Below are 26,169 nucleotides of genomic sequence, written 5' to 3' on the forward strand. Positions count from 1 at the left end.
ATAAAATATTCTATATATATAAATACTTGATTTACTATTATCTATTTCGCTTTAGCGTGTCTTCGTTTTATCATATTATTAAGTATCATGTACGAGTATTAAGATCATTTAAAAGTTGATTAAGCAGTCTCTGTCGATCGTTTATCTATGTCAGCAATAACAAGCGTCTACTGTATTCTGTTTAATCCATGTAAGATAGCGATTTACTCGACTGTAAACTCCAGGATACATGGGTTTCGCACATCCTTCGCCCCATGAGACTACACCTATACACAATGTATGGGAAATTTAATGAGTACAAAATTTTAATAATTTACTTTATGTAATAAAAAAAAAAAACAAGGGATTTTTACCAACGATATGATGTACGATATCATTAAGGACGTGTAATGGACCACCACTGTCACCCTTAAAAAAATTCGAAATATACTAAATCCGTGATCAACGATCAACGATCGATCATAATGATCGATTAAAACAATTTTCGATATACTTGACAAGAATCCTTGCTCCCTTCCGTGTATCCTGCACAGATCATATTATCAGTGATCCTTCTCGATGGATAATTCATTGTACGGCATTCAGTATTGCTAAGTATAGGGACCATAACTTCTTGCAAAGTATTTGAAATAGGTCCTGATTCTTGAACAGCGCCCCATCCGGTTACGATACCCACCGACCCGGCATACGTTTTTCCTTAAAAAAAAAAAAAGAAAAACTCATTTTCTAAGAACTCCATTTGTATCATTTTAAATAAATTATACTTTAATTCTTTCACGATCGATTACTTCATTTACTACATCTTTTTAAAAGTTAATATTTGACACTAAGCAATTCTCAGTTATACGTTATCGAAAAAGATTTACATAAAATAATATCATCGAATATTACACGATAGTGATACCAAATGTTGATGTAGAATCTGTATTCGCCAAAAAAAAAAAGAAGTCTCTGAAACGTACCTTTCTCCGGCAAACATACTGGCCTCATTAAACCCTCGAACGTGACGACACTGTTTAATTTGAGCAAAGCGATATCATTGTTATAATTTATGATTGAGTAACCACTATGCTTTATAACTTCTTCCACCTTGTATTCTTGCACTTGAGATTCGATCGTGGAGTTTCGATCGTGTTCCAAAAGAACGACAGACATTAAACTTGGCTCGAACCTAGAGAGAAATCGCACGATGAAATCGATTATGAAAAATAAAATTAAGATCAATACTATAGGATGTGACGTCATCGTACCTGTCGACACAGTGAGCTGCGGTTAAAACGTATCTAGAATTTATAATAGACCCACCGCAATAGAAACGTTTCTTATATCTCAACAATGCCATCCATGGATATTGATTTACTTTCGTTTCAACGCCTCCAACAATTCGTTTCTGTGTATTAGCCAAACCACAAGCTGAAAAATAAAATGATCGATAAAATCCTTAAATACGATCTAACAAATAAAACGTTCTAACATTTAATACTATTTTGTACATACTACACGAAGAACATTTAATCTCAGGTTCCATTATCGATGGCGGTATCGTCGTTGTTGTTGGTTTAGCGAGTAAAGAATAAATCCAATCCCAAAATCCTTTATCATCAGTTATGTTCGTAACTTTGCTAGTAAAGTTGTATATCTCGTTTGATAACGTCGACCTTGTCTATAAGAATTATTACAGAGAATTTTCTACGTGAACTAGTTATCATCGTTAAAATGAATCTTTGAACGCATACCTCGTTATCAGATGCTGTAGCGAACACACCTACTGATATCGCTACAAATAAAAACGAAACGTACATTATCCCTTGCACCATTTCATGCACAAACACAAATCGATCACTCCTACGTTATTCGACACTCGAAGAGGCACTTTAATATATCTCGGACCAATCGATACTAAACGCTACCGAGCGTTCACTACAGCGCATACTTTCACACAAGGCTTGGCTTCCGTCTCACAACTTTATTTATACGAAATAGTGGATGGACGAGTGGCAGGAGAGTGAAAATTTAGGCTAGGCGTATGTAAATTTAGGACAAACAACTGGACAGGTACATACGATACTATCCATGGACCGGCTAAAGTCGAGTATAGATGTTAAAGATTCGCCGTTTTTATTCATGATTTCTCTAAGCGAAGAAAACGATAAAAAAGAAAAAAGAAAAGAAGAATCTAAGGACGAGTGACCCAGATGATGGTAACGATAATGCTCCAAGTTTCTCTGCTCGTTTTTTTTTTTCTTTCCTTTTTTTTCCTTGTTTTTTGCCCTTGTTTTTCTTTTTATTAGGAGACCTAACTGAAATAGGCCGCTATACATTCTTCTCCTTTTCTTTTCTTTTCTTTTCTTTTTTTTTTCTTTTCTTCTTTTGTCTTTTCTTTTATTTTCTTCTATTCTTGTTCTTTTTTGTTTTTTACGAGCAAGAAAAAACGAAACGATCGTCGAAATGGAACGATCACATCGAGATCGATCGACCGAGCGTAAAAACGAGCACGCCTTCGTCCTTTCTCGCTCGTTAATCTTCGATAGCCAAGAAGGTCGACGCAGCGAACGTACAATCTACCTTATCAGAACTCTGGTTTGAACAAAGTACTCGAGATAAGATGCGTCAGAACGGATGACTGTGCCCCACCTGTAACGTATGCCAGTGGGTCAAGGTATGTGGGTCATAACACCCTCATGCGGGCGATACACCTTACTTTATTGTTTGAACGTTTAACTAAATTTATTAGGGGAGCCTCGCCTTATTTATAATGCATTCATCTCAGTAAGATCAGATTGTGTCAAAGATCGAGAAATTTACAGAGATAAAACAAAATGATCTGAATTTCATTTATATAAGTCTAACTAATTAATTCAACGTGATGATAACATCAAAAAATCATTGGTGCTTCGTACGATAATAAATTTATGCATAATTTAGATACTAATTACTTCGTCTACTTTCTTCTCACTTTTCATGTTTCAAATATGAGTGACACGTGCACCTACACAGAAACTTATATTCACGAGAACGATACGTGCTATATACTCGGAGAAGTAATTCAATTCGAATTCAATGAGTAGTAGTCGTTGGTTGCAAGGGAAACTCGACTGAAATCATCTTTCGGTTAATGGTTTAATGCCGTTATGACCGTCGTAAAATTTCGTCGTTATTTTTCATTGTGTGACAGTTCTAACGAGCAAGAAAGTTTCATCTTGGTCGTTACGAAAGCAATATAAAAGATCTTTCTTGAGAGAATCGAATCGCAATCCAAAATTGGCCATTTAATTTTCCTTACTATCTTCAATGCAGGCTTATCGAACGCAGAAGAAAACAATTTGCAAGTGAAAGTGAAATCACTGCGATCAACGAACACGAGACGTCTCTCTGATGCATAACGAAGTTCCGTTTATGGAAAGTTATACAATGTTTAAGTAGGCACCTAATTTACACCATGCATGAAAGAGTATTATCTTCGATGGAAATTTCCAATGCCCACGCTCTCCCTTGATCGTTCTCAACGTTCACAATTTGCATCATTGAGGAAACCATTGAATTTGTTCTGATCATAAATTAATGTTTTATCTACTTGCAAATCGAGTCCTAACTAATAGTTCCCATCGTACGAATCACTTCAACATCATGAAAAATGAATCGTCAAGAATATTGCTTTTAACGGAAATATGAATTTCCATTTTACGGAAAGGGGATTAAAACGAAATAATACGTAACGACGACCCGATTCGGGAGAAGGTTGAAAAGAAACGTTTGACGGTAGTATCCATTTAGATACTTAACGAGATAAAAAAAAAAGAGAGATAAAAAGAGAAGAAGAAAAGTAACAAGTACGATGAAGAAGTAAAAGCGTATAAAAGAAAAAAAGAAAAAAAATATATATATATAGATAAACAAGTATATCGTCGCATAGATTTACATACCCAAAATGTGTCCCTCGTTGATAAAAAGAAAAGAAGGTCCATATTGTATTAACATAATAATTCACAAAATATCGAATGAAATGAGAAAAAAATAAGATCGACGTTCTCACAGCCGACGATGAATCGAATAACTCGCGCTAACTTTCTCGCGATCTTGGCGTCGTCGCTGACGAAATTGACATTGATCCAGTCTCGTGAATCCCTGAGAAAGAAGGGCGGAAAAGAAGAGGAGAGAAGAAGAAGAGATCGGTTGACATTGATCGTTTGCGGTGGTAGTCGGATGATCGTATTGCGCCATCGTCATGATGAGACGAAGATACTTACATACAACATACTTACTTACATATCGTCTACGTAGAAACCTTTTCGCGTCTCATACGAAACAAGAGAGTCGAGGATGAGTGAGTGCGCAGGTGAGACGACGCCGACCGGGTGATTTAAAAGCTGTCACATGCAACATCTGCCAATGCAAACGCACCACTCAAGGCTGTCGATCCCCACTTACAGCCATGCTTCATTAGTTATAATTTAGTATAAAACGGCAAAACTTCGACGACACCTTTAATACCTTTTCACACCTGGCATAAGTACGTAAACACTGCATCACAGTCCGTGCCCTACGCGAAACGCACCGAATCCAAGCGTACCGAACGTATATCGCGTAAACTTACTATATAGGTTCGATCTAGATCTTAATCAGAAATAATTATGAATTGTCACGCGATAATACCATGTAAAATCATGCTCCTGCTTTTTCTACACTCTTGCGTTTACGCCCTCCCACGCGTGGTAAGTGATCTACGAGATTCTTTTTTTTTCTTTTTTTTTTTTTACTTTCAACTTTTTCATTTTCATCATTTCAATGGTATTGTTCTTTCTTTCTCTATCTTGATAGTTATCTATAATTATGATGTATTTCGTTTAAATCAGCTGAAACGCTTTTTTGTTTTTTTTTATTCTTATTATTACATTTTCTTTGTAATTCATTATACGTGATATACAATTTGTATTTACACGATCCAAGTTTTTATCTATCTATATATCTATCTTTCTATTTCATCCTGTCCACTTCTATATTTATAATACTATTGCATGCTCCTGATCTCTAGTTCCTCACTTTAGATTAAACATCTTATAATTTTCTTTCAATAAATACGCGACTATTAGAATTAAACGAATAATAATATTCGAATAAATATTTTTTAATTGTTATAAAAATATCAAAGAAATCTATTGTTTATTTAGCATTAAGAAAAATTGCAAATTCCAAGTAATAATACATTAATTTCATTATTTATATGACAGATTGTTTCCTCTCGTTTATAGGTTTCTTAAATATTATAACACATGTCAAAGATACTTATTGATTGCTTAATATTAGAAAAATTGTAAATTCCAAGTAATACTACATTAATTTCATTATCTATATGACAAATTGTTTCCTCTCATTCATAGGTTTCTTAAATATTATAACACATGTCAAAGATATTTATTGATTACTTAACGTTAGAAAAATAATGAATTCCAACATTAATTTTAATATCTATGCGACAGATCGTTTCCTCTCGTTGCAGGTGTTGCAGAAAGATAGAAGCACTTTGTCTACTACAGCGAACGTTCAGATGCACGTCGATGGAAGGAACACCGGCTTTAGTGGTCTATCGATAATAGACGATATGTCTTATATAGACTACGATCCATCGAATAAAATCCCATCGAAAAGGCCAAACGTCTGCAACGACTGTGGTAATTAAAAAATAAATAAAAAAGAAAAGAAGAAGAAGAAGGAAAAAAAAGAAAGAAAATATAAACGAATCAAAAATATTTTTCGAAATAGCTATAAGAAAGTTCAATGTTGCTATTTCAGTTTGCGGGATCGGTAGAAAGACAAGAATCGTAGGTGGAAACAAAACCAGTGTTTTTGAATATCCTTGGTTGGTTAGTATGAGCAAACAGGGTATATTCTATTGCGCTGGAAGTTTGATAACACGAAGACACATACTTACAGCTGCCCATTGCTTAGAAGGGTAGGCGTAACATTTCTAACAAATCAAAAATCAAATATCGTTTAGAAAAATTAATATAAAATTTGTAAATTTTCAGATTCGAGACGAAGAGTATCAAACTAGTGATAGCTGATAGTGATCGAACGAAGCTCGCTTCTACTGCCATAGTTCGTCGTATAAAATCTGTAACTATTCACGAAGAATTTCATACTTATAATTTTAACAATGACATTGCTATTATAGAAATGGATCGACCAGTTTCGTTAGATAGTATCGTTCGAACGGCTTGTTTGCCTGAGGACAGTGAGTAAACGCTCGAAGTTCGAGAATTAATTAATACATTTTTCAAGTAATTTGTTTTATTACAGAAGCCATAGATTATACTGGTGCCATGGCTACTGTGGTTGGTTGGGGACGTACTGGTGAAAATAAACCGGTCAGCGACGAATTACGTAAAGTTAATGTTCCAATATTGTCTCAGGAAGAATGTGATCAAGCTGGATATCAAAAGAATCGTCTTACCGATAATATGTTTTGCGCTGGATATCTCGATGGGAAACGTGACGCGTGTTTCGTAAGTGAATTTAATTAAAAAAAAGAAAAAAAAGAAAGAGAAATAAAAAAATAAATAAATGAAACATAAAAGGTAATCTTACATGTCTTATATGTAATCGAAGGGTGACAGTGGAGGTCCTCTTCACGTCAAAGGATCTTATGGCCATTTGGAAGTAATCGGTAAGTAAAAAATATAATAAAATATATAAATAATATTTTTCATATATTTAAATGTTTAGGTATAATATCCTGGGGTCGTGGTTGCGCGAGACCAAATTTTCCTGGAATATATACAAAACTAAACAATTACATGGGTTGGCTGAAGGATCATCTTGGTAACGAATGTGTATGTCCACCTCCGCATTCTCTTTAAAATTAATTTACAAGATTATATTTTAGCAACGTTTAAAAGGACAGCTCGCGTTACAAAAGAGCTAGTCGTTCGTCTGATCTCAATTATACAAAAGTTAATGTTAAGAGTCGTGAAATTATTGAATAACGTAGAATTTGTTAGTATTGTTATTTTGTATATGTTAACTAACGCCAATGTAACTATAAAAATCTAGTCGAGTATATATATATATATATACATATGTATATAGTATTATTTAAAAACGCAATCTTGTCTCTTTTCCTTAACGATATTTATTAAATAAAGATTGTAAAGAAAATATCGATTATCTTTTTTTATATAAGTACTTCTAACTTAGCGGAAGAAACGTTTCGAAAGGGACGTGAAGGCGACAATAATGAAAAAGCGGGTCACTAGTCTGAAACGTTTTGCTTTCAACGGGCGAAATGTGGGTTAGTGAAACCATCGAACCGTTACCGAGAACGCGAGATTCTTCCGAATCGAGAATCGTCGATGTCTACGATGCAGTATCGAACGTAATAAGCACGCAATAATTCTCAACGACTCTCAACACGCAAGAAAGTATTTCATAAACTGCGATTATCTTCGTCATTTTATGTCTAAGTATGTATATATATATATATTTTTTTTTTTACTATACAAAGAGATTAAGTCAAATTGTTCGTATTCAAAGTTTGAATGAATATTTGATCGATGGAACGATATATCGACGAATATTAATCATTTTAAGATAACGAGAAACATATCCCTGTTAATTCGTTTCCAAAGCATTCCTTACGAAAGAGAAATTTATCAAAAGTAGTACACGAATGTGTCTCGAATTTCGAGAGTGGGGTTACCAGATACAATAGGATGAGTCTAACGTCTTGAGTGTGTATCAAGGTGGGAAATGGCGGTGGTAGAGAGTGACTATGACGAATGTATTTGTGTTCGTGAGACGAAGCTGTAAAGATTAGTTCTCGTCTAGTCTAGTTCGGTGTAAGAGCCAAGTGTTATTGACAAGAAAATGGTGAGTCTATCTATTTGTTTCGAATTATAGTCCAATGGAAAGTAAAATCCTTAAGAAAGTAGAATCCTTAGAGAAAATATAAACTAAGAAAAAGATGATCACTGAGAGATAGAGAAGGAATATCGACTGTTAATGAGTGGAACAATGTTTGAAGATTACGAACTTTTTCTTCGTTCGAGAAAAAGATATGAAAGTGACGAAATTTGTAAAAGGAATAACAAGTCGACACGCGACACATACTGAATGAAATAGAGGAAAGAGTGGCAACAAATCGATAGAGTGGAAGAAGAACTTTCTTCGCGAGTGTAAAGAGTCAGGCTGAGCCTTGATCGACCAGTTTACTGTCTTTTTGGTGCCACGGTGAAAGCGTCTGCAACGAGCTCGATCATCGCAAATCTCACAATTTCTGCTTACCTTTGGGGAATCTTTAAAGAAATATTTTTCTACTTTATGTATATATGTATATATATATATATAAATATCTCTTTACTTTCCTGTGTTTGATCAACTAACGGATACGAACAGATACAAAACGTGCGATCTAACGTGAGATCGTTCAGACGAACATGAGTAAACGTCAAGTGTTAAACGTGTACGATCGATGAAAAAGAAATCAATTAGAGGATATATTCCAAAGAATATTTTGTGCTACGAAAGATGAACTTTCGTTTGTTGAAGTTCAAGATCTTGATCCTCCTTCTCGTTATGCTAAAGGAATTATACGCTAAAAGTTTTGACCTTGAATCTTCGACGTTGAACAAAACCGTGAGTATTTTTTTCGAATCCTTTGATCAAACTATTTTATATCGGTATCGGAATATATCACTTTATCGATGATTTTTTTATCCGGTTTCGATAATTAATTATCTCTTTTCAAATTGTAAAGCATACAATTTCCATTTTTATTAATTAATCGAACTATGTCAAATTATGTATATATACGTAATACACGCATAAGGATAAGACCTTTGCTTAGCGATGTGAATGTCGATTTTACGAGGTAGACCTTGACCTACAATTCGAATCATTGTCACTTTCCCCCGTCTGGCACGTTCCTGTCAATAATTCGCTTTGAAAAGTGAGCGTACTTCCCGCATAGATATTAACCTCGTATTCTTTTTTTTTTCTTTCTTCTTTCTTCTTTTTCTTTTTTTTCAGCAATCTAATAATCGTACTGGCAAATTTCTGTTCGATGAATTATTTGGCATTGATATCACTGGTGGTGCCGATGACGATGAAAAGCTTCGAAATTGTACATGTGGTAAAACTCGTTTTCATTAAAAAATTTTTCCAAAAAAAAAAAAAGAAAGAAAAAAAGAAGAAAAGTGTATATTCTCCTAAAATTTCCAACTGTTTTTTTTTCTTTTTTTTTTTTATCAGAATGTGGTATAACTAATAAAGAAAATCGTATCGTTGGTGGACGACCAACGATACCAAACAGATACCCATGGATCGCTCGCTTGGTTTACGATGGACGCTTTCATTGTGGCGCCAGTCTAATTAACAATGATTATGTTATTACAGCTGCCCACTGTGTACGAAAGTATGTATTAAAATAGATGAATGATGGTTCAGAAAGAACGAATAGCGTTACATTCAGTGTTTCATTTTCTTTCAGTTTAAAACGATCGAAAATTCGTGTAGTACTCGGTGATTACGATCAATATGTAAATACCGATGGTGTTGCTATAATGAGGGCAGTTAGTTCCGTGATACGTCATCGAAATTTTGATATGAATTCTTACAATCATGATGTGGCTTTGCTAAAGCTTCGTAAGCCCGTCAAATTTTCCAAAACTGTTAGACCTGTTTGTCTACCTCAAGCTGGTATCTCATATTATTGGATTTATTTTATCGATTTTAACACATTAACAACCGATAACGTAAAATAATGATTTCGCTAAATTCGTGTTATTCGATATTCGGTTATCTAGAATTACACAATTAGTGAATAATAGATGTTGCTAAACTGATAGAATATAATTACGTATTCGAAGTTTATATAATATTTATATTTGTTACATTTATATTATATTTAAATTATTTATTTAATATATATATATTTATGAAAATACATGTATAACAAAATAATAAGTTATTCGTATAAAATAATAATGATCGATTAGAAATGATATTTAATCCTTCGGAAAACCGGTTGTTAAAGCGTTAAAAACGATAATAATTAATATAGATGTATCCTAATCACATCATGTTTCTTCTATTTCTTCAGAATCTGATCCTGCTGGCAAAGAAGGAACTGTCATTGGATGGGGACGTACATCAGAAGGAGGTATGTTGCCAGGAAAGGTTCATGAAGTGCAAGTACCTGTATGGAGTTTGACACAGTGTCGGAAAATGAAATATCGTGCAAATAGGATCACTAATAACATGATATGCGCTGGCAAAGGTACTCAGGATTCTTGCCAAGGTGACAGCGGTGGACCTCTTCTTGTACACGAAGGTGACAGATTGGAAATAGCAGGTAAATTATATTTAAAAAAACAATTTTTTTTAATTCCTAGTTACAATCTATTTATTTGCTTTATTCATTTATTACGAAATTGTTTATTCGTTAGGTATAGTTTCTTGGGGCGTCGGTTGTGGTAGACCTGGATATCCTGGAGTTTATACTCGAGTTACTAGATATTTAAACTGGATCAACACAAATATAAAGGAAAGCTGTCTGTGTGTTAATTAATATATTCTACCTCGATTACATTACGACAGAATATTTTGAAGCTTCCATTTTGACGAGATAGAGATGATAGTTAAGGAAGGAAAGTTTTAAAGATGGTAGAATGACACAAATTTATCTGTCGTACGTAGAAAGACGAACGATTTAAAAAGTTTCTCTGTGTGGACTTCACACGTATTTATTACGTTAGAATCGTACGGTACAGTGGTCAAACGTTCGTGGAATAATACTGTCGCGTAACGGTTTATTGTCGAATCGGAATGCTTATCGTTCGGTATCGATTACAATAAGAAAAAGAAATAACGTTGATACAAATTGTACGATGACGTTAAAAATTATTAACGATAGAAAGATATAATTTATTAAATTATTTATAAAATATCATGTTTGCATATGAAACTTTCTACTCTTGATGAATAGATACATATTAAATCGAATTTTTAGAAAAAAATTGATTTTTTTATTAAACTTTGATAGGAACTTGTTAAAACATCCCTATTTCGAATAAAATGACTTCGTACCGCAGGGTAACTTACAAACGACACAGGATGACGTACAAAGTATTTACGTATGCATGCGCTTATAGTGAGATCAAAAAGAAGTCGCGTAAACAACTTCCTCCATTCCACGCGCAGAAATCTGCATAATACGTCCTTTCGAGGCAGCTTTTTGGGTTGCCTCGATGAAATACGGTTCCCGAGAGAGATCCAGCCCATTCGTAAGCCTGTTTATAAGCCATTTCAGAGGGTGAACAGGCGAAAAAGTTTATGGCGATCCGAGATAGTCGAATAAATTTGATATTTTATAGCTAACTAAGTGTGTGCCTTAGTATACATATATTATACGTATATATTATACATATAATATACATATATCTATACGAAATGTAATCTCACTTATAGTTAGTTTAAAAATTGTGTAAAGATATAAGTAGACAATAATTATTAATAATAAGAATTATAAATTATTACATATATATATATATATACAAATTAATATTATATATATATATATATACATTTATTTATATAACCAGTAAACTGTTTATAACTAAACCTAAGATTAATTGATAAACATTCAATTATTCATTCAATTGAATTTTTATTAATTAATTTTAATTTTAAAGAAAGCAGAAAGGTTCCGTTATCAATACATGATATATTATCTTTTCTTTGAGAAGACAAAAATATTTACACACACATAGCTTCTTTTTAATAACCACTAAATTTGCATTCCTAATTTTGCATAGTATCAATTCGATGGTTCGTTAACAAGAGTTCTTTGTGACTCGACCGTGAACATGAACGTGAACTGATCATGTGTCGTCCGGTCGGCGACCAGTCGGCAGTCGGCCTCCTTCCTCCCTCCTTCTTTCCCCGAATACCAATTACTTCTTCGACCTCGCTATTTCTCAGTCTACCTGGGACACTGGCGATAGTAACTCCGTGTCAGGGACATGTCCGTGACTTTTTCCTGACGGTCCCCGCGCGGTGACCTTCTATACTCTCATTAAGAAATTTATATCAACCCTTTGGATTGAAAGTACGCGCGCGTTCGCGCGCGGAAACATTTTGATTTTCTCTTCATAAAAAAGAAAAGAAACAACAAAAAACAAAAAAAGAACCAACAACAACAAAATATTGTAAAAGAGTTTATAAAAAAATGCAAAAGTTTCTTTGGTGTCTCGGATTCATCGTCATTCTTTTAATTCAAAAAGAATGTCAGGTAAGTATCAACCGATTCGATTCGATTTGATTCGATTCGATTTTATTCGATTCGAAAATAAATAGTATTTTGTTTTTATTAAAACATTTTCATTTAAATGATTTCAGGCGCGACAAATAGGCGAAAATATGAAAAACTTCTTTGGTCTCTTCGGTAACAAACCACCGGACACTAAAGAACCACCTGCACCATGTTACTGCTGTCAGTAATTTGTATTATTAATTTGTATAAAATTTACGTCGTATTCCTTTTTTTTTATCTTTTCATATTTGATTTAGCGTGTGGATTACGAAACGAAGAGAGTAGGATCGTCGGTGGTCAAACGACACGAATGAATGAACTCCCATGGATGGCGAAATTGTCCTATTTAAATAAATTTTATTGCGGTGGTTCTCTGATAAACGATCGTTATGTGTTAACCGCGGCACATTGCGTTAAAGGGTAAGTATGGTCAAATGATCATAGGTCATGAATATATATATATATATATATATATATATATATATATATATATGCGTGTATCTAGTTAGATACATTAGACAAATTACCCAACTCGATAACCATAATCTTTTTCCTTATTTTTTCGTCGCCGGATTTGATCAGTCCCTCCAGTTTTATTTTCAGGTTTATGTGGTTCATGATCAAGGTCACGTTCGGTGAACACGACAGGTGTATCGATAAAGGTTTGGAAACAAGATACGTCGTCAGGGTGTTAACCGGTGATTTTAGTTTCCTCAACTTTGATAATGACATCGCACTTCTTCGACTTAACGACAGAGTTCCCTTCAGTGATACGATACGTCCGATATGTCTACCAACTATTAAAGGTAAATATATACACAGTTATGATAAAGTTACCTAACTTTAATATCTATATCGAAAGACGATTATATCGAAATACATATTCAAAACTTTCGAACTAACTGATCGATTGTTGCGTAAATTCAAAGAATGCAACCTGTTTGATCCTCATTTCGTTGCATATTGCACTGACGATTGCAATGGGATGCATCGCAATGCGCATAAATTTGTCGGTATACGGGTACCTTTCTCGATCGAATCAGCTTACAACTGCGTAATAAGAGATTTCTCTTAGTTTCGATAAGACGTAATCGAACTCGGTGACTAGATACTTCATTGAATCCTATTGAAATTTGTCCTCTAACTCTTTCCTTATAATCCGTTAGTTTCTTTTATCGAATTCTTCCTACGAGGAGAAAGTTTAGCGAATTGGTTGAATTTTTTTTTTATTTACTATATATGGGGATATTATATCGATGATCCAGAGAACGAATACATTGGATCGAAAGCGATAGCAGCTGGATGGGGTACTCTTAAAGAAGAAGGCAAGCCATCCTGTTTGCTTCAAGAAGTCGAAGTTCCAGTTATGAGCTTACAGGATTGTCGAAACACCAGTTACAGTCCTCGCATGATCTCTGATAATATGTTATGCGCAGGATATCCAGACGGAATGAAAGATTCTTGTCAGGTAATGATTAACATTCTTTTTTATATCAATGACAAAGTTGACTTACAAAAAAAAAATAGACTAATATATACGACATAATATAAATATAAATATAATATATAATAAATATGATATGAAATAGATAATGTATACGACATATACTAATGTTTAAGACGTTTTTAATGGGTTATCATTACTGTAGGGTGATAGTGGTGGACCATTGATAACCGAACGCGAAGATAAAAGGTATGAGATCATTGGTATCGTCTCCTGGGGAAATGGATGTGCTCGACCAGGATACCCTGGTGTTTATACCAGAATTACCAATTATTTGGATTGGATCTTAAGTAACTCAAAAGATGGTTGCTTCTGCGATAACAATTGACTTCAATTTTGTCGAATTTATCAAGATCTTCCAACTTAGTTTATGTTATATCGAAAATTTATGTTATACAACTATTCAAACGCTTATGTTTCTTATCAACCAGAACAGTCGATATTTTTTAATTCGACGCCATTGAAAAATGCTATTTATGTATTTATATTTAATATGTTATATCACTATACGAGATTTACATGAAAACGAGATTACGTAGATATAAGTTCGCTCGTGTAATAAATATTATTGCGTTATGCTATTCGACTTCATTCTTATTGAATGATATATAAAAGGGATTACGAATTTTTATTCCTTATATATATATATATATATATATATATATATATATATAAGATAAAAATAGTAATTAAACAACATAATTAAAATAAAAGAATTTTTTTTAATTTAACCATAAAGTAGATTCTTTCTCGTACTTTAAATGCTCGACCCATCAGAAATGAACTAACGGGATCAACCGATGGGACCGGTTACTAACTACATACGTTGGGCGTCGCTCGGGTGACGAGTAAAAGGAAAAATGAGATCTGTCCTACAGTCGTAAATCCGCGTCGTGAACGGATTTACGAAAGCAAACAGGCTTCATTCGACATCTCAGTACGGTAATCGTGAAGATGCGGGCCCAGATGATCCCGCTATACGAACCAAACCAGTCGTTTAACGGACATCACTACTTGAAAAGACAACAAATTGTAATATGAGTCTAAAAAATTTCGTAAACGCTAATTCGTTTGTCATTTCTATATTCATGAAAAAAAAAGTATTGTGTTTTGACAAATTTTGTTTTTTTTTTTAGATTTATATTTACAAATAAAATCAATGTTATAATGAATCGTAATAAATATAATAATTGGAGCAGGATATAGAGAGCCTTCATTTAAAGACATTATTATATCGATTGTAATAAAAATTCGTTCGTTTATTTTAAATATCTTTTATGTGAAATATTTAAAATAAGAAACATTAAATTGTAAATCACCTTGGCATTCTCTGTCATTCTCTGTCTTACAATCTCATTGTTGCGTTATATAGAACGAAGTTATTCATCAATAATTATTAACTATTCATTTTTTCAAAGTTATAAATGAAATTACTATGAAGACCAATATGGCACGTAATTATTTTTTAATCTTACGATTCGATACGAATCAACGTATCAATTAACAATGCTAAAACTTCGTTGGTTAGTTTACAAATTCGTTTCAGAACGAACGGACGTCTCTTGCTTTTTAAACGACGAAAAAAGTGCAAGGGATGAAAGCATTATCCGTGACCCTAATAGGGATTAGAATTTTGATCGTAATAATTGTACTTTGCAAAGTTCGTTAATTTAAAGAAGATCATATCGAATTAATTTCGTTGCGATTAATTGACTAATCATGATTTTATTTTTAGGGAAAAAAACTTGAATTGAACGTAAATTCGAATTGTGGTAAATAATTTGAAATTCTTTTCATAGATATATATGTCATCTATTAAAATACAACTTTTGATATATTAAGTAAAAAAAAAGAAATTCTCATTCTGAACTTTTAATTTCTGTCATAAGAAAAAATTATTAATTTTTTTCGTTTAAATCGATAGATAATTAACATGTCGCTAATACACTAATTGCAATGCATTAATTTTTTTTAAGGCTAATCTTGTTTTATATAATCTTTTGATAAAAAGAAATTCTTATTTTAAACTTCTAATTTCTGCTATAACAACAAGCCATTGTTCGTTTCATTCCTTAAATAATTTACACAACATATTAATCTCTTTACGTTTACTCAAAAATTTGGAACACTCTGCTTAATTTAAAGGAATTCGTTCATTTATAAAAATTGTACAAACATTTTTGTAACTAATTGTAAATTCGCTATTATATAATAACGTCAGATTGCGGCATATCGATCGTGGGTTCATCGAAACGTATAACAGGAGAAAAAATTTCGAAACCACATGATTTCCCATGGATCGTAGTACTATTAAACGCAGGATCTGTTCATTGCGGCGGAGCATTGATAAACGATCGATATGTATTAACAGCAGGCCATTGTGTTAGATGGTTATTATTATTTTATTCTCAATTTCGATTATATTCTTCGATTTATACTCTTCAATTTATATTCTAATAGGACGAAAGTAAATGATATAACCGTAGGATTAGGTGTTTACGACGTAGACGATCCAAACGATGGATACATTGTGCCTATCGACAAAATGATTTTACATGAAAATTTTACAAGTAATATTATACATGACAACAACGACATCGCATTAATCAAATTAAAAAACGTAGTAGAGTACAACGCTTATGTGCAACCAATTTGCTTTCCCAATAAAGGTAAAGTATATTTTTTATCAACGCTACAACTAACGACTTATTTGGACATATATCACTTTGACAGATATTTGCAAATAAAAAGAAATAGAAATACTTTATTCGTTGTATTTCAATTTATTTTATTTTACAATAATCGATAAAAAAAAAAACAGACTTCGATCAATGTCTTTTTAATATTTATGATATCGATCATTGTAAAAGAATTTAATTGATCTTAATAATTACGGTGTTAATAAAAAAAAGAAAAATAATGTTTTTTAACTCTAATACTGATTAAAAAAAAAAGTAAAAAATACTTTGACAGATGCCAATTACACTGGACAAAAAGTCAAGGTAACAGGATGGGGAACAGTTGCTGTTAACGGAGCAACTTCACAATTTCTTCGTGAAACTAATTTGAACGTATTATCATTGAATACTTGTAAGAACACTTCTATTGGCAAGTATTTAACAAATTCTGTAATATGCGCTTACAGTGATAATACGGATGCTTGTCAGGTATAATACATTGTCTTATATATATATATCTATGTCTATATTATATGTATTTTTTTTATAAAAATGAGAATATCAATCTTACGATTATAGGGCGATAGCGGTGGACCGATTTTTATAGAAAGACCAAATAGAAAGAATGAAATAATCGGTACGAAAAATCTTGAAATTTTATTTCTCATAAATTGTAATTAATAAATTAACGTTTAATTTAGGTATCATTTCATGGGGATTGGGTTGTGCTAACAAAGACGTACCTGGTGTATATGTAAAAATTACGGATTATTTAAATTGGATAAAAGAACATACTGCCGATGCTGTTTATTGTAAAAATTAATAGAATATAAATTATAATCGAAATGCAATATCATCATTTTTTAAAAATTGAATATTTATATCTAATTAAAAAAGTATGATCGAAAAAAATAAATAAATATTATTCGATTGTTTCTAATTATTGCATTTAAACTTAGAAATGAATCATCGTTATTATTAATAATTTCTGCTTACCATCGCAGATAATTAATCGTAAGTGCCATCTGTGAAGAATAAAGCGAGAATGTAGGAATCCACTTTGTCGGTGTTTAATCAAAATAAATGTGCATTTAGCATTTATTGAGATAGAAATTTGTTAAATAATCTACATAATTACCGTTTACACATATTTTTAAATAGTAAAAAATATCTATCAAGATATCATATATATATATAATTATACTGTTACAATTAACAGAAATAATATTTAAATATATATATGTGTGTGTGTGTGTGTGTGTGTGTGTGTGTGTGTGTATAGATTATACATAAATAATATACGTGAACTATAATTAAAATAGTATAAAATAACCATAAATGATGATTTTATAGAATCTTTTTAACACACTTTTTCTTGATGATTTCGTAAAGAATAATTATTGAAAATAGAAAATAAATTTCTTTATGCTATGTAGATGCATTTATACTATGTGGATTAGGTATTAAGTTTATTTTGGAAACATTTCATAAAAACCGCAACTATGATTAAAATACATTATCATAAGTATCCACGTAACAATTTGTGCATATAATATGAATGGTCAAACTGTCAAGAGACACTTATCACACAGGTGTTCTGCGATTATGATATTAAGTTCATATGTCGTAACCGTGTGTAAGTGGACGGCATTCTTCTTTTTTTTCTTTTTTTTTTTTTGAACAAAAATTAATCATTTACATTGTATTAAAAAGCGCTATGAATTAAATGGTTTTACTGCTATCGCGTATAGACACATATAAACATAAAAATTTTCCATTAAAATAGTTAATATTAAATGGGGAAATAATATTAATATTGTGTGAATACATTTTGCTTGAACAATAATATGCGCCAATACATTTGTATTATATAAGCTATTTAAACCAATGTTTGTCTAGACAAATACTTCTACAATACTATTTAATATATTCCATGATATTAATAATTGAATGTTCGCAATTTGTCCTTTTTAATATATCAATATATTATAAACATCACGGCGGATAACGTTAAGACATTCTCTGTTATTATAATTAGTTATTATATACAGAAAATAAAATATACTTCTAGCGGAACGCTATACTTTTAATCTTAGAAATTTGCGGACACAAAGATATAGAATTGCACTTATTAAAGTAGAACTGGACTATGTTTGTTATTATAGTCCGCAATACCAAGAAGATATTATTAATATGTCAAATAAAACATTACATACTATCACATCAAAGAAAAAGTTTATCTACAACATCAAATATTGAGATTGTGTAGAAAATTTCGTATCATAGCAATTTTGATGTGCGAGATCAAATAAGAATAAATTTTATACAAAAAGATTTTTTCAAATAGAAATATTTGGTTTGCTAAAATACTTTCGCATTGCAATAATAGTAAATAGGAACATTCTGCTATATTAGTTTTTATGAGACACAATGTACATATGGTCACAAAATTTTATGTTATTTTTTAAATATTTTTATGTCCCATTGCTAACGCAAAATTGTGATCCCCCACCATAATTATCTGTTTCATTGTGAAACAGAAAAATGATTTTAAGAAAAGATACTTGAGTACAAAATCTATTACACTGGAAATGGTGCCTTAATATGCAACGTGATCAATCATTTCACATACAATTTATATTAATATATAACATGAGTAACATTTGCATTACATTGTGAAGTAACCGCTTCTTCTAATGTGCAATCAAGTTTACGATAATTTGCGGTACTAGGACGTCGTCTACCGCGATTATTTTTTGACCTACGTCCTTCTAATACTATCGCCAATATCTAAAAATAAAATATATTGCATTAAAAAAATGTTTATTATATTAAAATAATTATATTTAAAATATATTAACTATGTATACCTTTTGCTTATTATGATATGCAATGTAACCGGCAATAAAAGCAAATGATATAATGGCAAAATAAGTAAAAAAATGGGATTCATCATCATCCTTAATATTATGGTAATTTCCTTTTTGTACGGATATATCAGACTTTACAGATATTCCAAAATTATCATCTAGATTATCTGTGAAAAAAACTGATTAATAATAATCAATATATTATTTATTAAAACATGCATTATTTCTTTATATCTAACCTTCACTAATAGGTTGGCCTGTGTTGTCCGGTAGATCTATAAAACAAAAACGAAAATAGTATATACAATTAAAAATATTAATAATTTACTATTATTTATACAAATGTCAATAGTAATAATGATTATTCTTACTGGATTGCTGCTCATCACTGATATGAGTAGAACTTTCTACATTAGAATTAGTTACAATATTTTCAATGCTTGGTGTATTATTGGATTGTACAGTAGATTTCGTTTCTGTTTGTTTATTTTGTAACAGTGAAGTTACTATTTTATTATTTGCTGGTTTTATCTCTGAATCTATCTTTTCTCCCTTTTTATTTTTTGGATCATCTTTTTCAGGAATTGGAGGTGATTCTTGACTATTACTAATAGTAATTTCTTGTTTCTTATCATCAACATTGTCTAATTGAGAGTGTAGCTTATCTTGTAACTCTTTATAAACATTTGTAGAATCAGATATTGGTTGTGAAGTTACCTTATCAACATCTGAGGTAGATTTTACTACTTCATTTTGTTGTTCACTTATTTGATTATTCCCATTTTTATTCAGCAATAGATATTTAGCATTCCTATTATTATTTGTATCATTATCATGTGCATTATTCATAAGGATATTAGAAATAATAGAGCTATCAATGCTCTGATTTTTTTTCTTTTCTGTTTCTTTTTCCAAAGATTTATCATTTTTCTCATCGTTACTCAATTCATTGTGATGTACACTTGATTGGTTTCTATAATTTACTAGATTTTCTTGAGTTTTTTTTAGACTTTTACTATTATCATTGATTGCATCAATTTTCAAGTTATTACGATCCATTTCTACGTGTTTTACAATATCTCGATCTATTTCATTAATCCATTCCAATACTGCACATAATGGTATCATTTTCTTATTCAAATCAAAACATACTTTTTTACATACGAAAGTATCGTTTAATGATTTTTTCAATGTTGTTAACGCAAGCTTTAATGTTTTATTCATAGGTGTAAATTCTGACAAACTTATACAAAGATTATTCATATCCACATCGTTGAAACTTGATTTGGTTAAATTTTGAATCACCAAATCTAAATTTTTCTTATCATGGATCGTATTGACCCATTGATTCTTTTCTGCATATTTACAGGTTTTATATATAGTATCATATGTTCTCAAACATACAAACATTTCTATATCCGTTTCTGTAACTTTTAATTGATCTATTTCCTTCGGATACTTTAATGTCGTACAATTCTTCGTATATTTCGACTCATATAAGAAATCTTTGATAGGATTATCACAGAAATTTGCGTTATTGTATATAACAAAAGTATTTTCTACTGGGAAAAAATAATATAAAGGAAATCGAATAAAAATAATGCAAAGAGCATAAATTATACGAAAGCTGTTTTCCATCGTATAGAATAAATATATTCAATCGAAGTAATATCGGAACACTGAAATATAAAAAAAACGTGTACTTATCGTACTACGCACATTCTTGTGCGTATTATAACCTCTTCCCACGTAAATATGTAATGAAAATTTCGAACTTTTATCTTTTTGTCGAACACTTTCTTACACTGTAAGTTTTTCTTTCTTATGAAAGTCTAGATTCAAATACGCTTATATCGAACATAACCTCTCACTGATAAAATCTTAAACGTCGTAAAAGCAACAGCGCAAAACTGACAAATCATGAGAAGTGCTACCAACCTTTATACTTTATAACATTTAAATATATATGTCAATCATAATATATATTTATAAATTTTCAATTTATTCGTATTATTTTAATCCATATCAAATATTAAATACTGAAATAAATAAAACAAAAAGTATTAAATCTTTTTAACATAGAATATTTAAGCAATTAATTTTCAAATCTTTTGTTCATAAATATTATAATTTCGTAATGTTCGTTTTATACAATATTTTTTAATCCAAATTTATAAATTAAGTTATAATTAAATTTAGAATTAAAGTTAGAAAAATATTTTCAATATCGATAATTCTTTACCCTGGAATCTTTAAAGTAATTTACATCCTATTTAAAATTAATTCAAATGTTTCTACTCAAAGATTTATATTTATTTAATCATCAGTATGAAAAGTTCTAAATAAAAAATCCAAAGAGGAATATAGAAATCCTATAGATCTTACAAATTATAGTGTTTCTTTAAAAATCGATTGTTTTTGATACAATTAATTACGTAATCTATGTAACTCGAACTTCACTTTACACCTTTAAAATTAATCAAATATGTTTTTTAACCCTTAAAAAAATTGAAAATGTATAAAAACTATGTGATAAATTTATACAACTAAGCATCATGTATTGGTTTAATTCAAAATCTTTAAAAATCATATAAAATCATTTTGGAAAAATCACGAACTATCCGATACAACGAATAATGCATTACAATAATCATGTCGACAGAGCAAAGGAAAAAGCAGCAGAACAAGCAAAAGAACAAGCATAAAAAAAAGCAAAAGGAATTTGATCCAGTTAAAGCGAAAGAAACAGCTGAGAGAATCGCGGCAATTGAAAAGAAAAGACAAAGTGTTATAGAGATTGTAAGAGAATCTTTAGCAAAGAAACTTTCTGAAAAATTGGCATTACAAAAGGATCGTGCCGATAAAGAGGAAAGAGCGGAAAAGAAAATTATAAGAGATGCCGATAAAACGAAAAGTGAAAAACAAATGCTACAGGTTTTATCTATTGATATGCATTTATATACATAATATATATATATCAAATTTAATTAAATTAATATATATTATATATTATATGTTATATATCAATAATAATAATAATAATAATAATAATATATATTAATTTAATTAAATTTACTATATCACTACTTATAATATTATATATATATATATTTTTTGATTTGATTTTATAAAAATAATTTTCTAGATACGAGATCATATGGGTACGATTGTCGAAGCTGGTATAAAATCTGTTTATACGTCTGCGATCGTACCAAAGAAGATAAAGTACGATGGGAAATCAACGTTAACTATCAAAGAAGTAAAATATAAATTAAGGAACAACTTGCACATCGTTGGTTGGGGTAGAGAAGCTATTACGATGAGTTCAGCATTTGAAAGGATCGTTGGGAAACAATTGAAAAAGGGATGGATGGTGGTCCCTCGAAAATCGCTGTTTATGATGTGGACCTTTCCAGAAGCATTCCCTAAGCTCGATAGTCGTATAACTTACATCGAAGGTGGCACCGATGGGAAACCAGATAATAAAACAGTCCAGGCTAACCGAAAAATCATAGAGTATTGCAAGAAGTTAAAGAAAAAAGATATTTTAATAGTCATGTTGTCCCATGATATCGACGATCTTTTGTGTTGTCCCAAAGAAACGATTTCATTGAAAGATAAGCTTAGGTTGTTGAATAGGTTGGAACAATTAGATGCTACTCCTGAAGAAATCAATATCGTGAGAAATAAATTGTCAGCTATAAGAGGTAGAAAGAGATGATTATTCGATTATCATTCTCGATAGAAAATAGTAACGATAATCGTTTATTTCGTTTAGGTGGTGATTTATCTCGTCTGACTTATCCCGCGAAAATTATCATTTTGATCACGTCCGATATAGTGGACGAACCGATGGATTTTATTGGAGGTGGTCCATGTACTTACTATCACAAGGGCGAGGAAGCATTCGCCATATTGGCAAAATACAATCTGATCAATAAAATATCTCAAAGCATTCGAGACTTAGTACAAGAAACCGTACCATGGGAAACCGTTGCGGATAGTCAATTGGATGATCAACAGAAATATAAATTTGTCCAGTCTTACGTGATAGCTTGTAATGCCGATGCTATAGAGTATATGGCGATTGCGACCTACACTTACGGTTTATTACCCGTTAAACTTAATTCTGCTTGCTCCGGTACGATCGAAGAATTCGCTAGGGAATACGTGAAAATGGCCTCGTTGATGATACTCGCTGTCGAGGGAAAGATCACTAAATTCGACATGTACGAAATAATGAAAGATAGCACAGTTTGTCCATTGACCGATGAAAAAATTGTCGAGATATTCCCTTCGAAGGAAGAATGGGCTTTAGGATTGTGTCTTTTGTTAGGAGGTCGACCAACGATCGATCTTTCTTCGAATAATGGAAAAGGTGGTCCCAATCAAGAGCTTGCTCTTTACTTTGCTCGATATTGGCACTTGCGTACGGAACAGTATCCAATTTTGAGAATGTACACCGTCTGGTTTCTCGGTGGAAGTTCTTATGGTCGAGATGGTAATATGGACGCAGCCGGTGCCTTTGGCTACAAGAACCTCTATACTGACATTTATCCAGAATATAAAAAAATCAAGGATAAGTATAGGGACGCTCATCTCAAATGGTTTGACCTTGTCGAGAAACAGGCAACTGACGAGGAAATATTGGTGAGTTTATTTTCCTTTTTTAATCAAATATCAAAAGGTGATCTTTGTAAAAATGTAGGTAAAAAATATTTGCTTCTTTCAACGTTACTCGACGTTTCTATGTTACACCTTAAAACTTTTTCTATCATTTTTATACGCTTATATTTGATCGTTCCATTAAGATAAAAATTATAACATAAAGCATCGATCGATCGAACTTAAAATTATTTTAATTTCATTTACCAACATTTCGACATCAGGTGCGTATCTCGAGATTGCCCAATAATAAGGATAATAAGTAAACTTTTAACTATCTACGAATGTTTCATATTTGTTAAACTTCGATAAATTATAAATCTATGATAAAGATTAACCATTAAATGCTATCGTCGGTGAAATATCACTTCGAGAATAGAAGAAATTTATTTGTCCGAGACAATCTCAATGTTATTTACATTCATTGCAAAAATTAATTTTCATAATTTTAATGGGATATTAAGTGATAGCAAAAAACTTTTAATTAATCTGAAACTTTATTCATAATAGCATTAGGATGCTTTTAGTAATAACTTTTGAGTGTTAATATTATATGTTACAGGATGCTCGTGGTAAAGTAAATAATTTAAAAAAAATAAAGAAAACGTATGCCAGTATTCTTCCAGATACGGTTTTGAACGAACACAATACGAATTTGTTATTGCAAGCTGTAAACGATGGTGATGAACTTTTCGAATTGAAAACTGGAAATTACTATACATTTACAAACGTCGGCGATATATATGCTATAAGAATTGTTCGATTTCAATGCAATTGTGATGGTCTTTGTCATAAGGACATATTATGCGATGATAAAGAATGTCCTGTTAATCTAACGTCGTCGAATAGCGAGATGAAGCCTTTTTGTGGTAAAATTGGTGAACCGAAACAATTAGTTTCTTGACTTATGATTAGAATTTTTGTGATCTTTGTATATTGAGTAATAAATCATTAATTTAACATTTGATTCATGATAAAATTGAAATAACAGCTAATAATAAACTACAGCTAATAATAACGATTCCCCAGTTCTTGAAATTATTTCATTATATATATGTGTGTGTGCGCTTTAAGAAAATAAGATCAGTGAAGATGTATTTCATATTACGTTAGATACAATTCTATCTTTTTCTACGAGAAGTCTGAATTTATTGGAATCTTCCAAGCGAAATGATTCCTACTGAACGATCGGTTTCTCCGAATATAGGAAGGGAAGGAAAGGGAATGCGGGAAAGGAAAGTCCCAGGAAGCTCATTTCGCCCTTCCGTGACATAATAGAGATCTTCTAACTTCACATGTCCCAAGGGTTCGGTATCAATCCCGTTCAACAAAGCCTTGGGAATGGACTGGGCGAGCTCGACGACGACACCTTCGAAGTATAGCGTGCTTCTGAATACGTCGTTCTTACCGTTCCTTCGTGACCAAATCCAAAAAGTCCCTAGAGAGAAAAACAGAGAGACCGAGAGATCGAGCTAAAGAGAGAGAGAGAGAGAGAGAGAGAGAGAGAGAGAGAGAGAAACGTTCTCTTCTTGAGTACTCGCGCAAACTGTCCTCGGTTAATATCGCAAGATTTAATTCAATTGCGAATGTTCTCTTTAGAAAACTACTCGACAATTTTCCAAATTAACTTCGAACGTTTTAAAGCGTTACGAGTAAAGCTTTGCTTGAGTACGATGAACGAAAAGTTTCGTTGCGATCATGAAATTTTATCGAAAATAATACAAACGCTATATAGTCGACTATATAGTCGATTCTGTTACTCTTTATGCGTTTATCGTTGTCCGTGACCTCCCAGGACAGTAGATAATGTCGGTATATAAATTTATTTCGATAGTTCGATCGAATTGGTATCGGTCTGGAAAACTTGCATACATAGTGTTAGACGAAGAATGCAGGATGAAGCATTGGCTATCGCTCTCTACCTTTCTACTACTAGTCCATTTTTCAAAGTATGAAATAAAATATGGTATATATCAGGCAATTCTTCATTCCTTCCGACGCCTCGCGTTCGTTATTACGTTTACTCGCGTCTATACATACATATATTGTTAGTTTACCGAGTCTAACATCCTAGAAAACTGTACGAATATCAATTATGAATATCAATCAATTATTGGAGAAACCGTATTCGAATACATATTCGTG

At 31.7% G+C, this 26,169-nt stretch overlaps 6 protein-coding genes across 7 annotated transcripts; 4 read left to right on the top strand and 2 right to left on the bottom strand.

Moving 5' to 3' along the window:
• Nucleotides 1-20: 20 nt before the first annotated feature.
• Nucleotides 21-2,003, bottom strand: LOC122634599 (trypsin-1-like). Its single transcript, XM_043823692.1, has 7 exons — nucleotides 1,737-2,003; nucleotides 1,498-1,663; nucleotides 1,251-1,413; nucleotides 963-1,171; nucleotides 494-696; nucleotides 354-408; nucleotides 21-266 (listed from the first exon to the last, which is right to left on the bottom strand). The coding sequence occupies exons 1-7, from the start codon at nucleotides 1,815-1,817 to the stop codon at nucleotides 151-153; spliced, it is 993 nt and encodes a 330-aa protein (XP_043679627.1). The 5' UTR covers nucleotides 1,818-2,003; the 3' UTR covers nucleotides 21-150.
• A 2,000-nt stretch (nucleotides 2,004-4,003) lies between these two features.
• Nucleotides 4,004-11,377, top strand: LOC122634707 (transmembrane protease serine 9-like). Its single transcript, XM_043823913.1, has 13 exons — nucleotides 4,004-4,712; nucleotides 5,498-5,669; nucleotides 5,791-5,950; nucleotides 6,027-6,232; nucleotides 6,298-6,503; nucleotides 6,607-6,664; nucleotides 6,724-6,854; nucleotides 8,488-8,631; nucleotides 9,025-9,127; nucleotides 9,247-9,409; nucleotides 9,485-9,693; nucleotides 10,097-10,348; nucleotides 10,443-11,377. The coding sequence occupies exons 1-13, from the start codon at nucleotides 4,632-4,634 to the stop codon at nucleotides 10,562-10,564; spliced, it is 2,007 nt and encodes a 668-aa protein (XP_043679848.1). The 5' UTR covers nucleotides 4,004-4,631; the 3' UTR covers nucleotides 10,565-11,377.
• A 542-nt stretch (nucleotides 11,378-11,919) lies between these two features.
• Nucleotides 11,920-14,420, top strand: LOC122634600 (trypsin-1). Of its 2 annotated transcripts, none has more exons than XM_043823693.1 (6): nucleotides 11,920-12,286; nucleotides 12,394-12,487; nucleotides 12,565-12,727; nucleotides 12,899-13,113; nucleotides 13,573-13,775; nucleotides 13,957-14,420. In XM_043823693.1, the coding sequence occupies exons 1-6, from the start codon at nucleotides 12,224-12,226 to the stop codon at nucleotides 14,137-14,139; spliced, it is 921 nt and encodes a 306-aa protein (XP_043679628.1). In that variant the 5' UTR covers nucleotides 11,920-12,223; the 3' UTR covers nucleotides 14,140-14,420. The 2 variants fall into 2 exon arrangements, with proteins under 2 accessions (XP_043679628.1, XP_043679629.1); XM_043823694.1 differs by having other exon boundaries at nucleotides 11,923-12,286; nucleotides 12,911-13,113.
• Nucleotides 14,421-15,258: 838 nt separating this feature from the next.
• On the top strand, nucleotides 15,259-17,312 carry LOC122634708 (trypsin II-P29-like). The gene is made up of 6 exons (XM_043823914.1): nucleotides 15,259-15,265; nucleotides 16,033-16,201; nucleotides 16,272-16,480; nucleotides 16,785-16,978; nucleotides 17,069-17,078; nucleotides 17,191-17,312. Exons 1-6 carry the CDS (start codon nucleotides 15,259-15,261, stop codon nucleotides 17,310-17,312), a joined length of 711 nt encoding a protein of 236 aa, XP_043679849.1.
• A 610-nt stretch (nucleotides 17,313-17,922) lies between these two features.
• On the bottom strand, nucleotides 17,923-21,280 carry LOC122634557 (protein PF14_0175-like). Its single transcript, XM_043823603.1, has 4 exons — nucleotides 19,731-21,280; nucleotides 19,599-19,634; nucleotides 19,360-19,526; nucleotides 17,923-19,279 (listed from the first exon to the last, which is right to left on the bottom strand). Exons 1-4 carry the CDS (start codon nucleotides 20,995-20,997, stop codon nucleotides 19,130-19,132), a joined length of 1,620 nt encoding a protein of 539 aa, XP_043679538.1. The 5' UTR covers nucleotides 20,998-21,280; the 3' UTR covers nucleotides 17,923-19,129.
• A 731-nt stretch (nucleotides 21,281-22,011) lies between these two features.
• Nucleotides 22,012-24,928, top strand: LOC122634709 (glycerate kinase-like). The gene is made up of 4 exons (XM_043823915.1): nucleotides 22,012-22,293; nucleotides 22,505-23,066; nucleotides 23,138-24,009; nucleotides 24,587-24,928. The coding sequence occupies exons 1-4, from the start codon at nucleotides 22,012-22,014 to the stop codon at nucleotides 24,926-24,928; spliced, it is 2,058 nt and encodes a 685-aa protein (XP_043679850.1).
• Nucleotides 24,929-26,169: the final 1,241 nt, after the last annotated feature.

The sequence above is a fragment of the Vespula pensylvanica genome, chromosome 15 (genome assembly GCF_014466175.1).
Source record: "Vespula pensylvanica isolate Volc-1 chromosome 15, ASM1446617v1, whole genome shotgun sequence".
In the NCBI taxonomy this organism is placed as follows: Eukaryota; Metazoa; Arthropoda; class Insecta; order Hymenoptera; family Vespidae; genus Vespula; species Vespula pensylvanica.

Bases quoted from the DNA above. Each gene is read 5' to 3' on its own strand.
- LOC122634599 (XM_043823692.1), bottom strand. From the start codon at position 1,817: ATGGTGCAAGGGATAATGTACGTTTCGTTTTTATTTGTAGCGATATCA. The intron at 1,414-1,497 runs GTATGTACAAAA...TTTATTTTTCAG, and splicing joins GATTAAATGTTCTTCGTGTA to CTTGTGGTTTGGCTAATACA. The intron at 1,172-1,250 runs GTACGATGACGT...ATTTCTCTCTAG, and splicing joins GCAGCTCACTGTGTCGACAG to GTTCGAGCCAAGTTTAATGT.
- LOC122634709 (XM_043823915.1), top strand. From the start codon at position 22,012: ATGTCGACAGAGCAAAGGAAAAAGCAGCAGAACAAGCAAAAGAACAAG. The intron at 22,294-22,504 runs GTTTTATCTATT...ATAATTTTCTAG, and splicing joins GTGAAAAACAAATGCTACAG to ATACGAGATCATATGGGTAC. The intron at 23,067-23,137 runs GTAGAAAGAGAT...TATTTCGTTTAG, and splicing joins TAAATTGTCAGCTATAAGAG to GTGGTGATTTATCTCGTCTG.
- LOC122634707 (XM_043823913.1), top strand. From the start codon at position 4,632: ATGAATTGTCACGCGATAATACCATGTAAAATCATGCTCCTGCTTTTT. The intron at 5,951-6,026 runs GTAGGCGTAACA...GTAAATTTTCAG, and splicing joins GCTGCCCATTGCTTAGAAGG to ATTCGAGACGAAGAGTATCA. The intron at 9,410-9,484 runs GTATGTATTAAA...ATTTTCTTTCAG, and splicing joins GCTGCCCACTGTGTACGAAA to TTTAAAACGATCGAAAATTC.
- LOC122634600 (XM_043823693.1), top strand. From the start codon at position 12,224: ATGCAAAAGTTTCTTTGGTGTCTCGGATTCATCGTCATTCTTTTAATT. The intron at 12,728-12,898 runs GTAAGTATGGTC...CAGTCCCTCCAG, and splicing joins GCGGCACATTGCGTTAAAGG to TTTTATTTTCAGGTTTATGT. The intron at 13,114-13,572 runs GTAAATATATAC...TCGATGATCCAG, and splicing joins ATGTCTACCAACTATTAAAG to AGAACGAATACATTGGATCG.
- LOC122634557 (XM_043823603.1), bottom strand. From the start codon at position 20,997: ATGGAAAACAGCTTTCGTATAATTTATGCTCTTTGCATTATTTTTATT. The intron at 19,635-19,730 runs GTAAGAATAATC...TTTGTTTTATAG, and splicing joins CAGTGATGAGCAGCAATCCA to ATCTACCGGACAACACAGGC. The intron at 19,280-19,359 runs GTATACATAGTT...TTTTATTTTTAG, and splicing joins CATATCATAATAAGCAAAAG to ATATTGGCGATAGTATTAGA.
- LOC122634708 (XM_043823914.1), top strand. The intron at 16,202-16,271 runs GTTATTATTATT...ATATTCTAATAG, and splicing joins GCAGGCCATTGTGTTAGATG to GACGAAAGTAAATGATATAA. The intron at 16,481-16,784 runs GTAAAGTATATT...ATACTTTGACAG, and splicing joins AATTTGCTTTCCCAATAAAG to ATGCCAATTACACTGGACAA.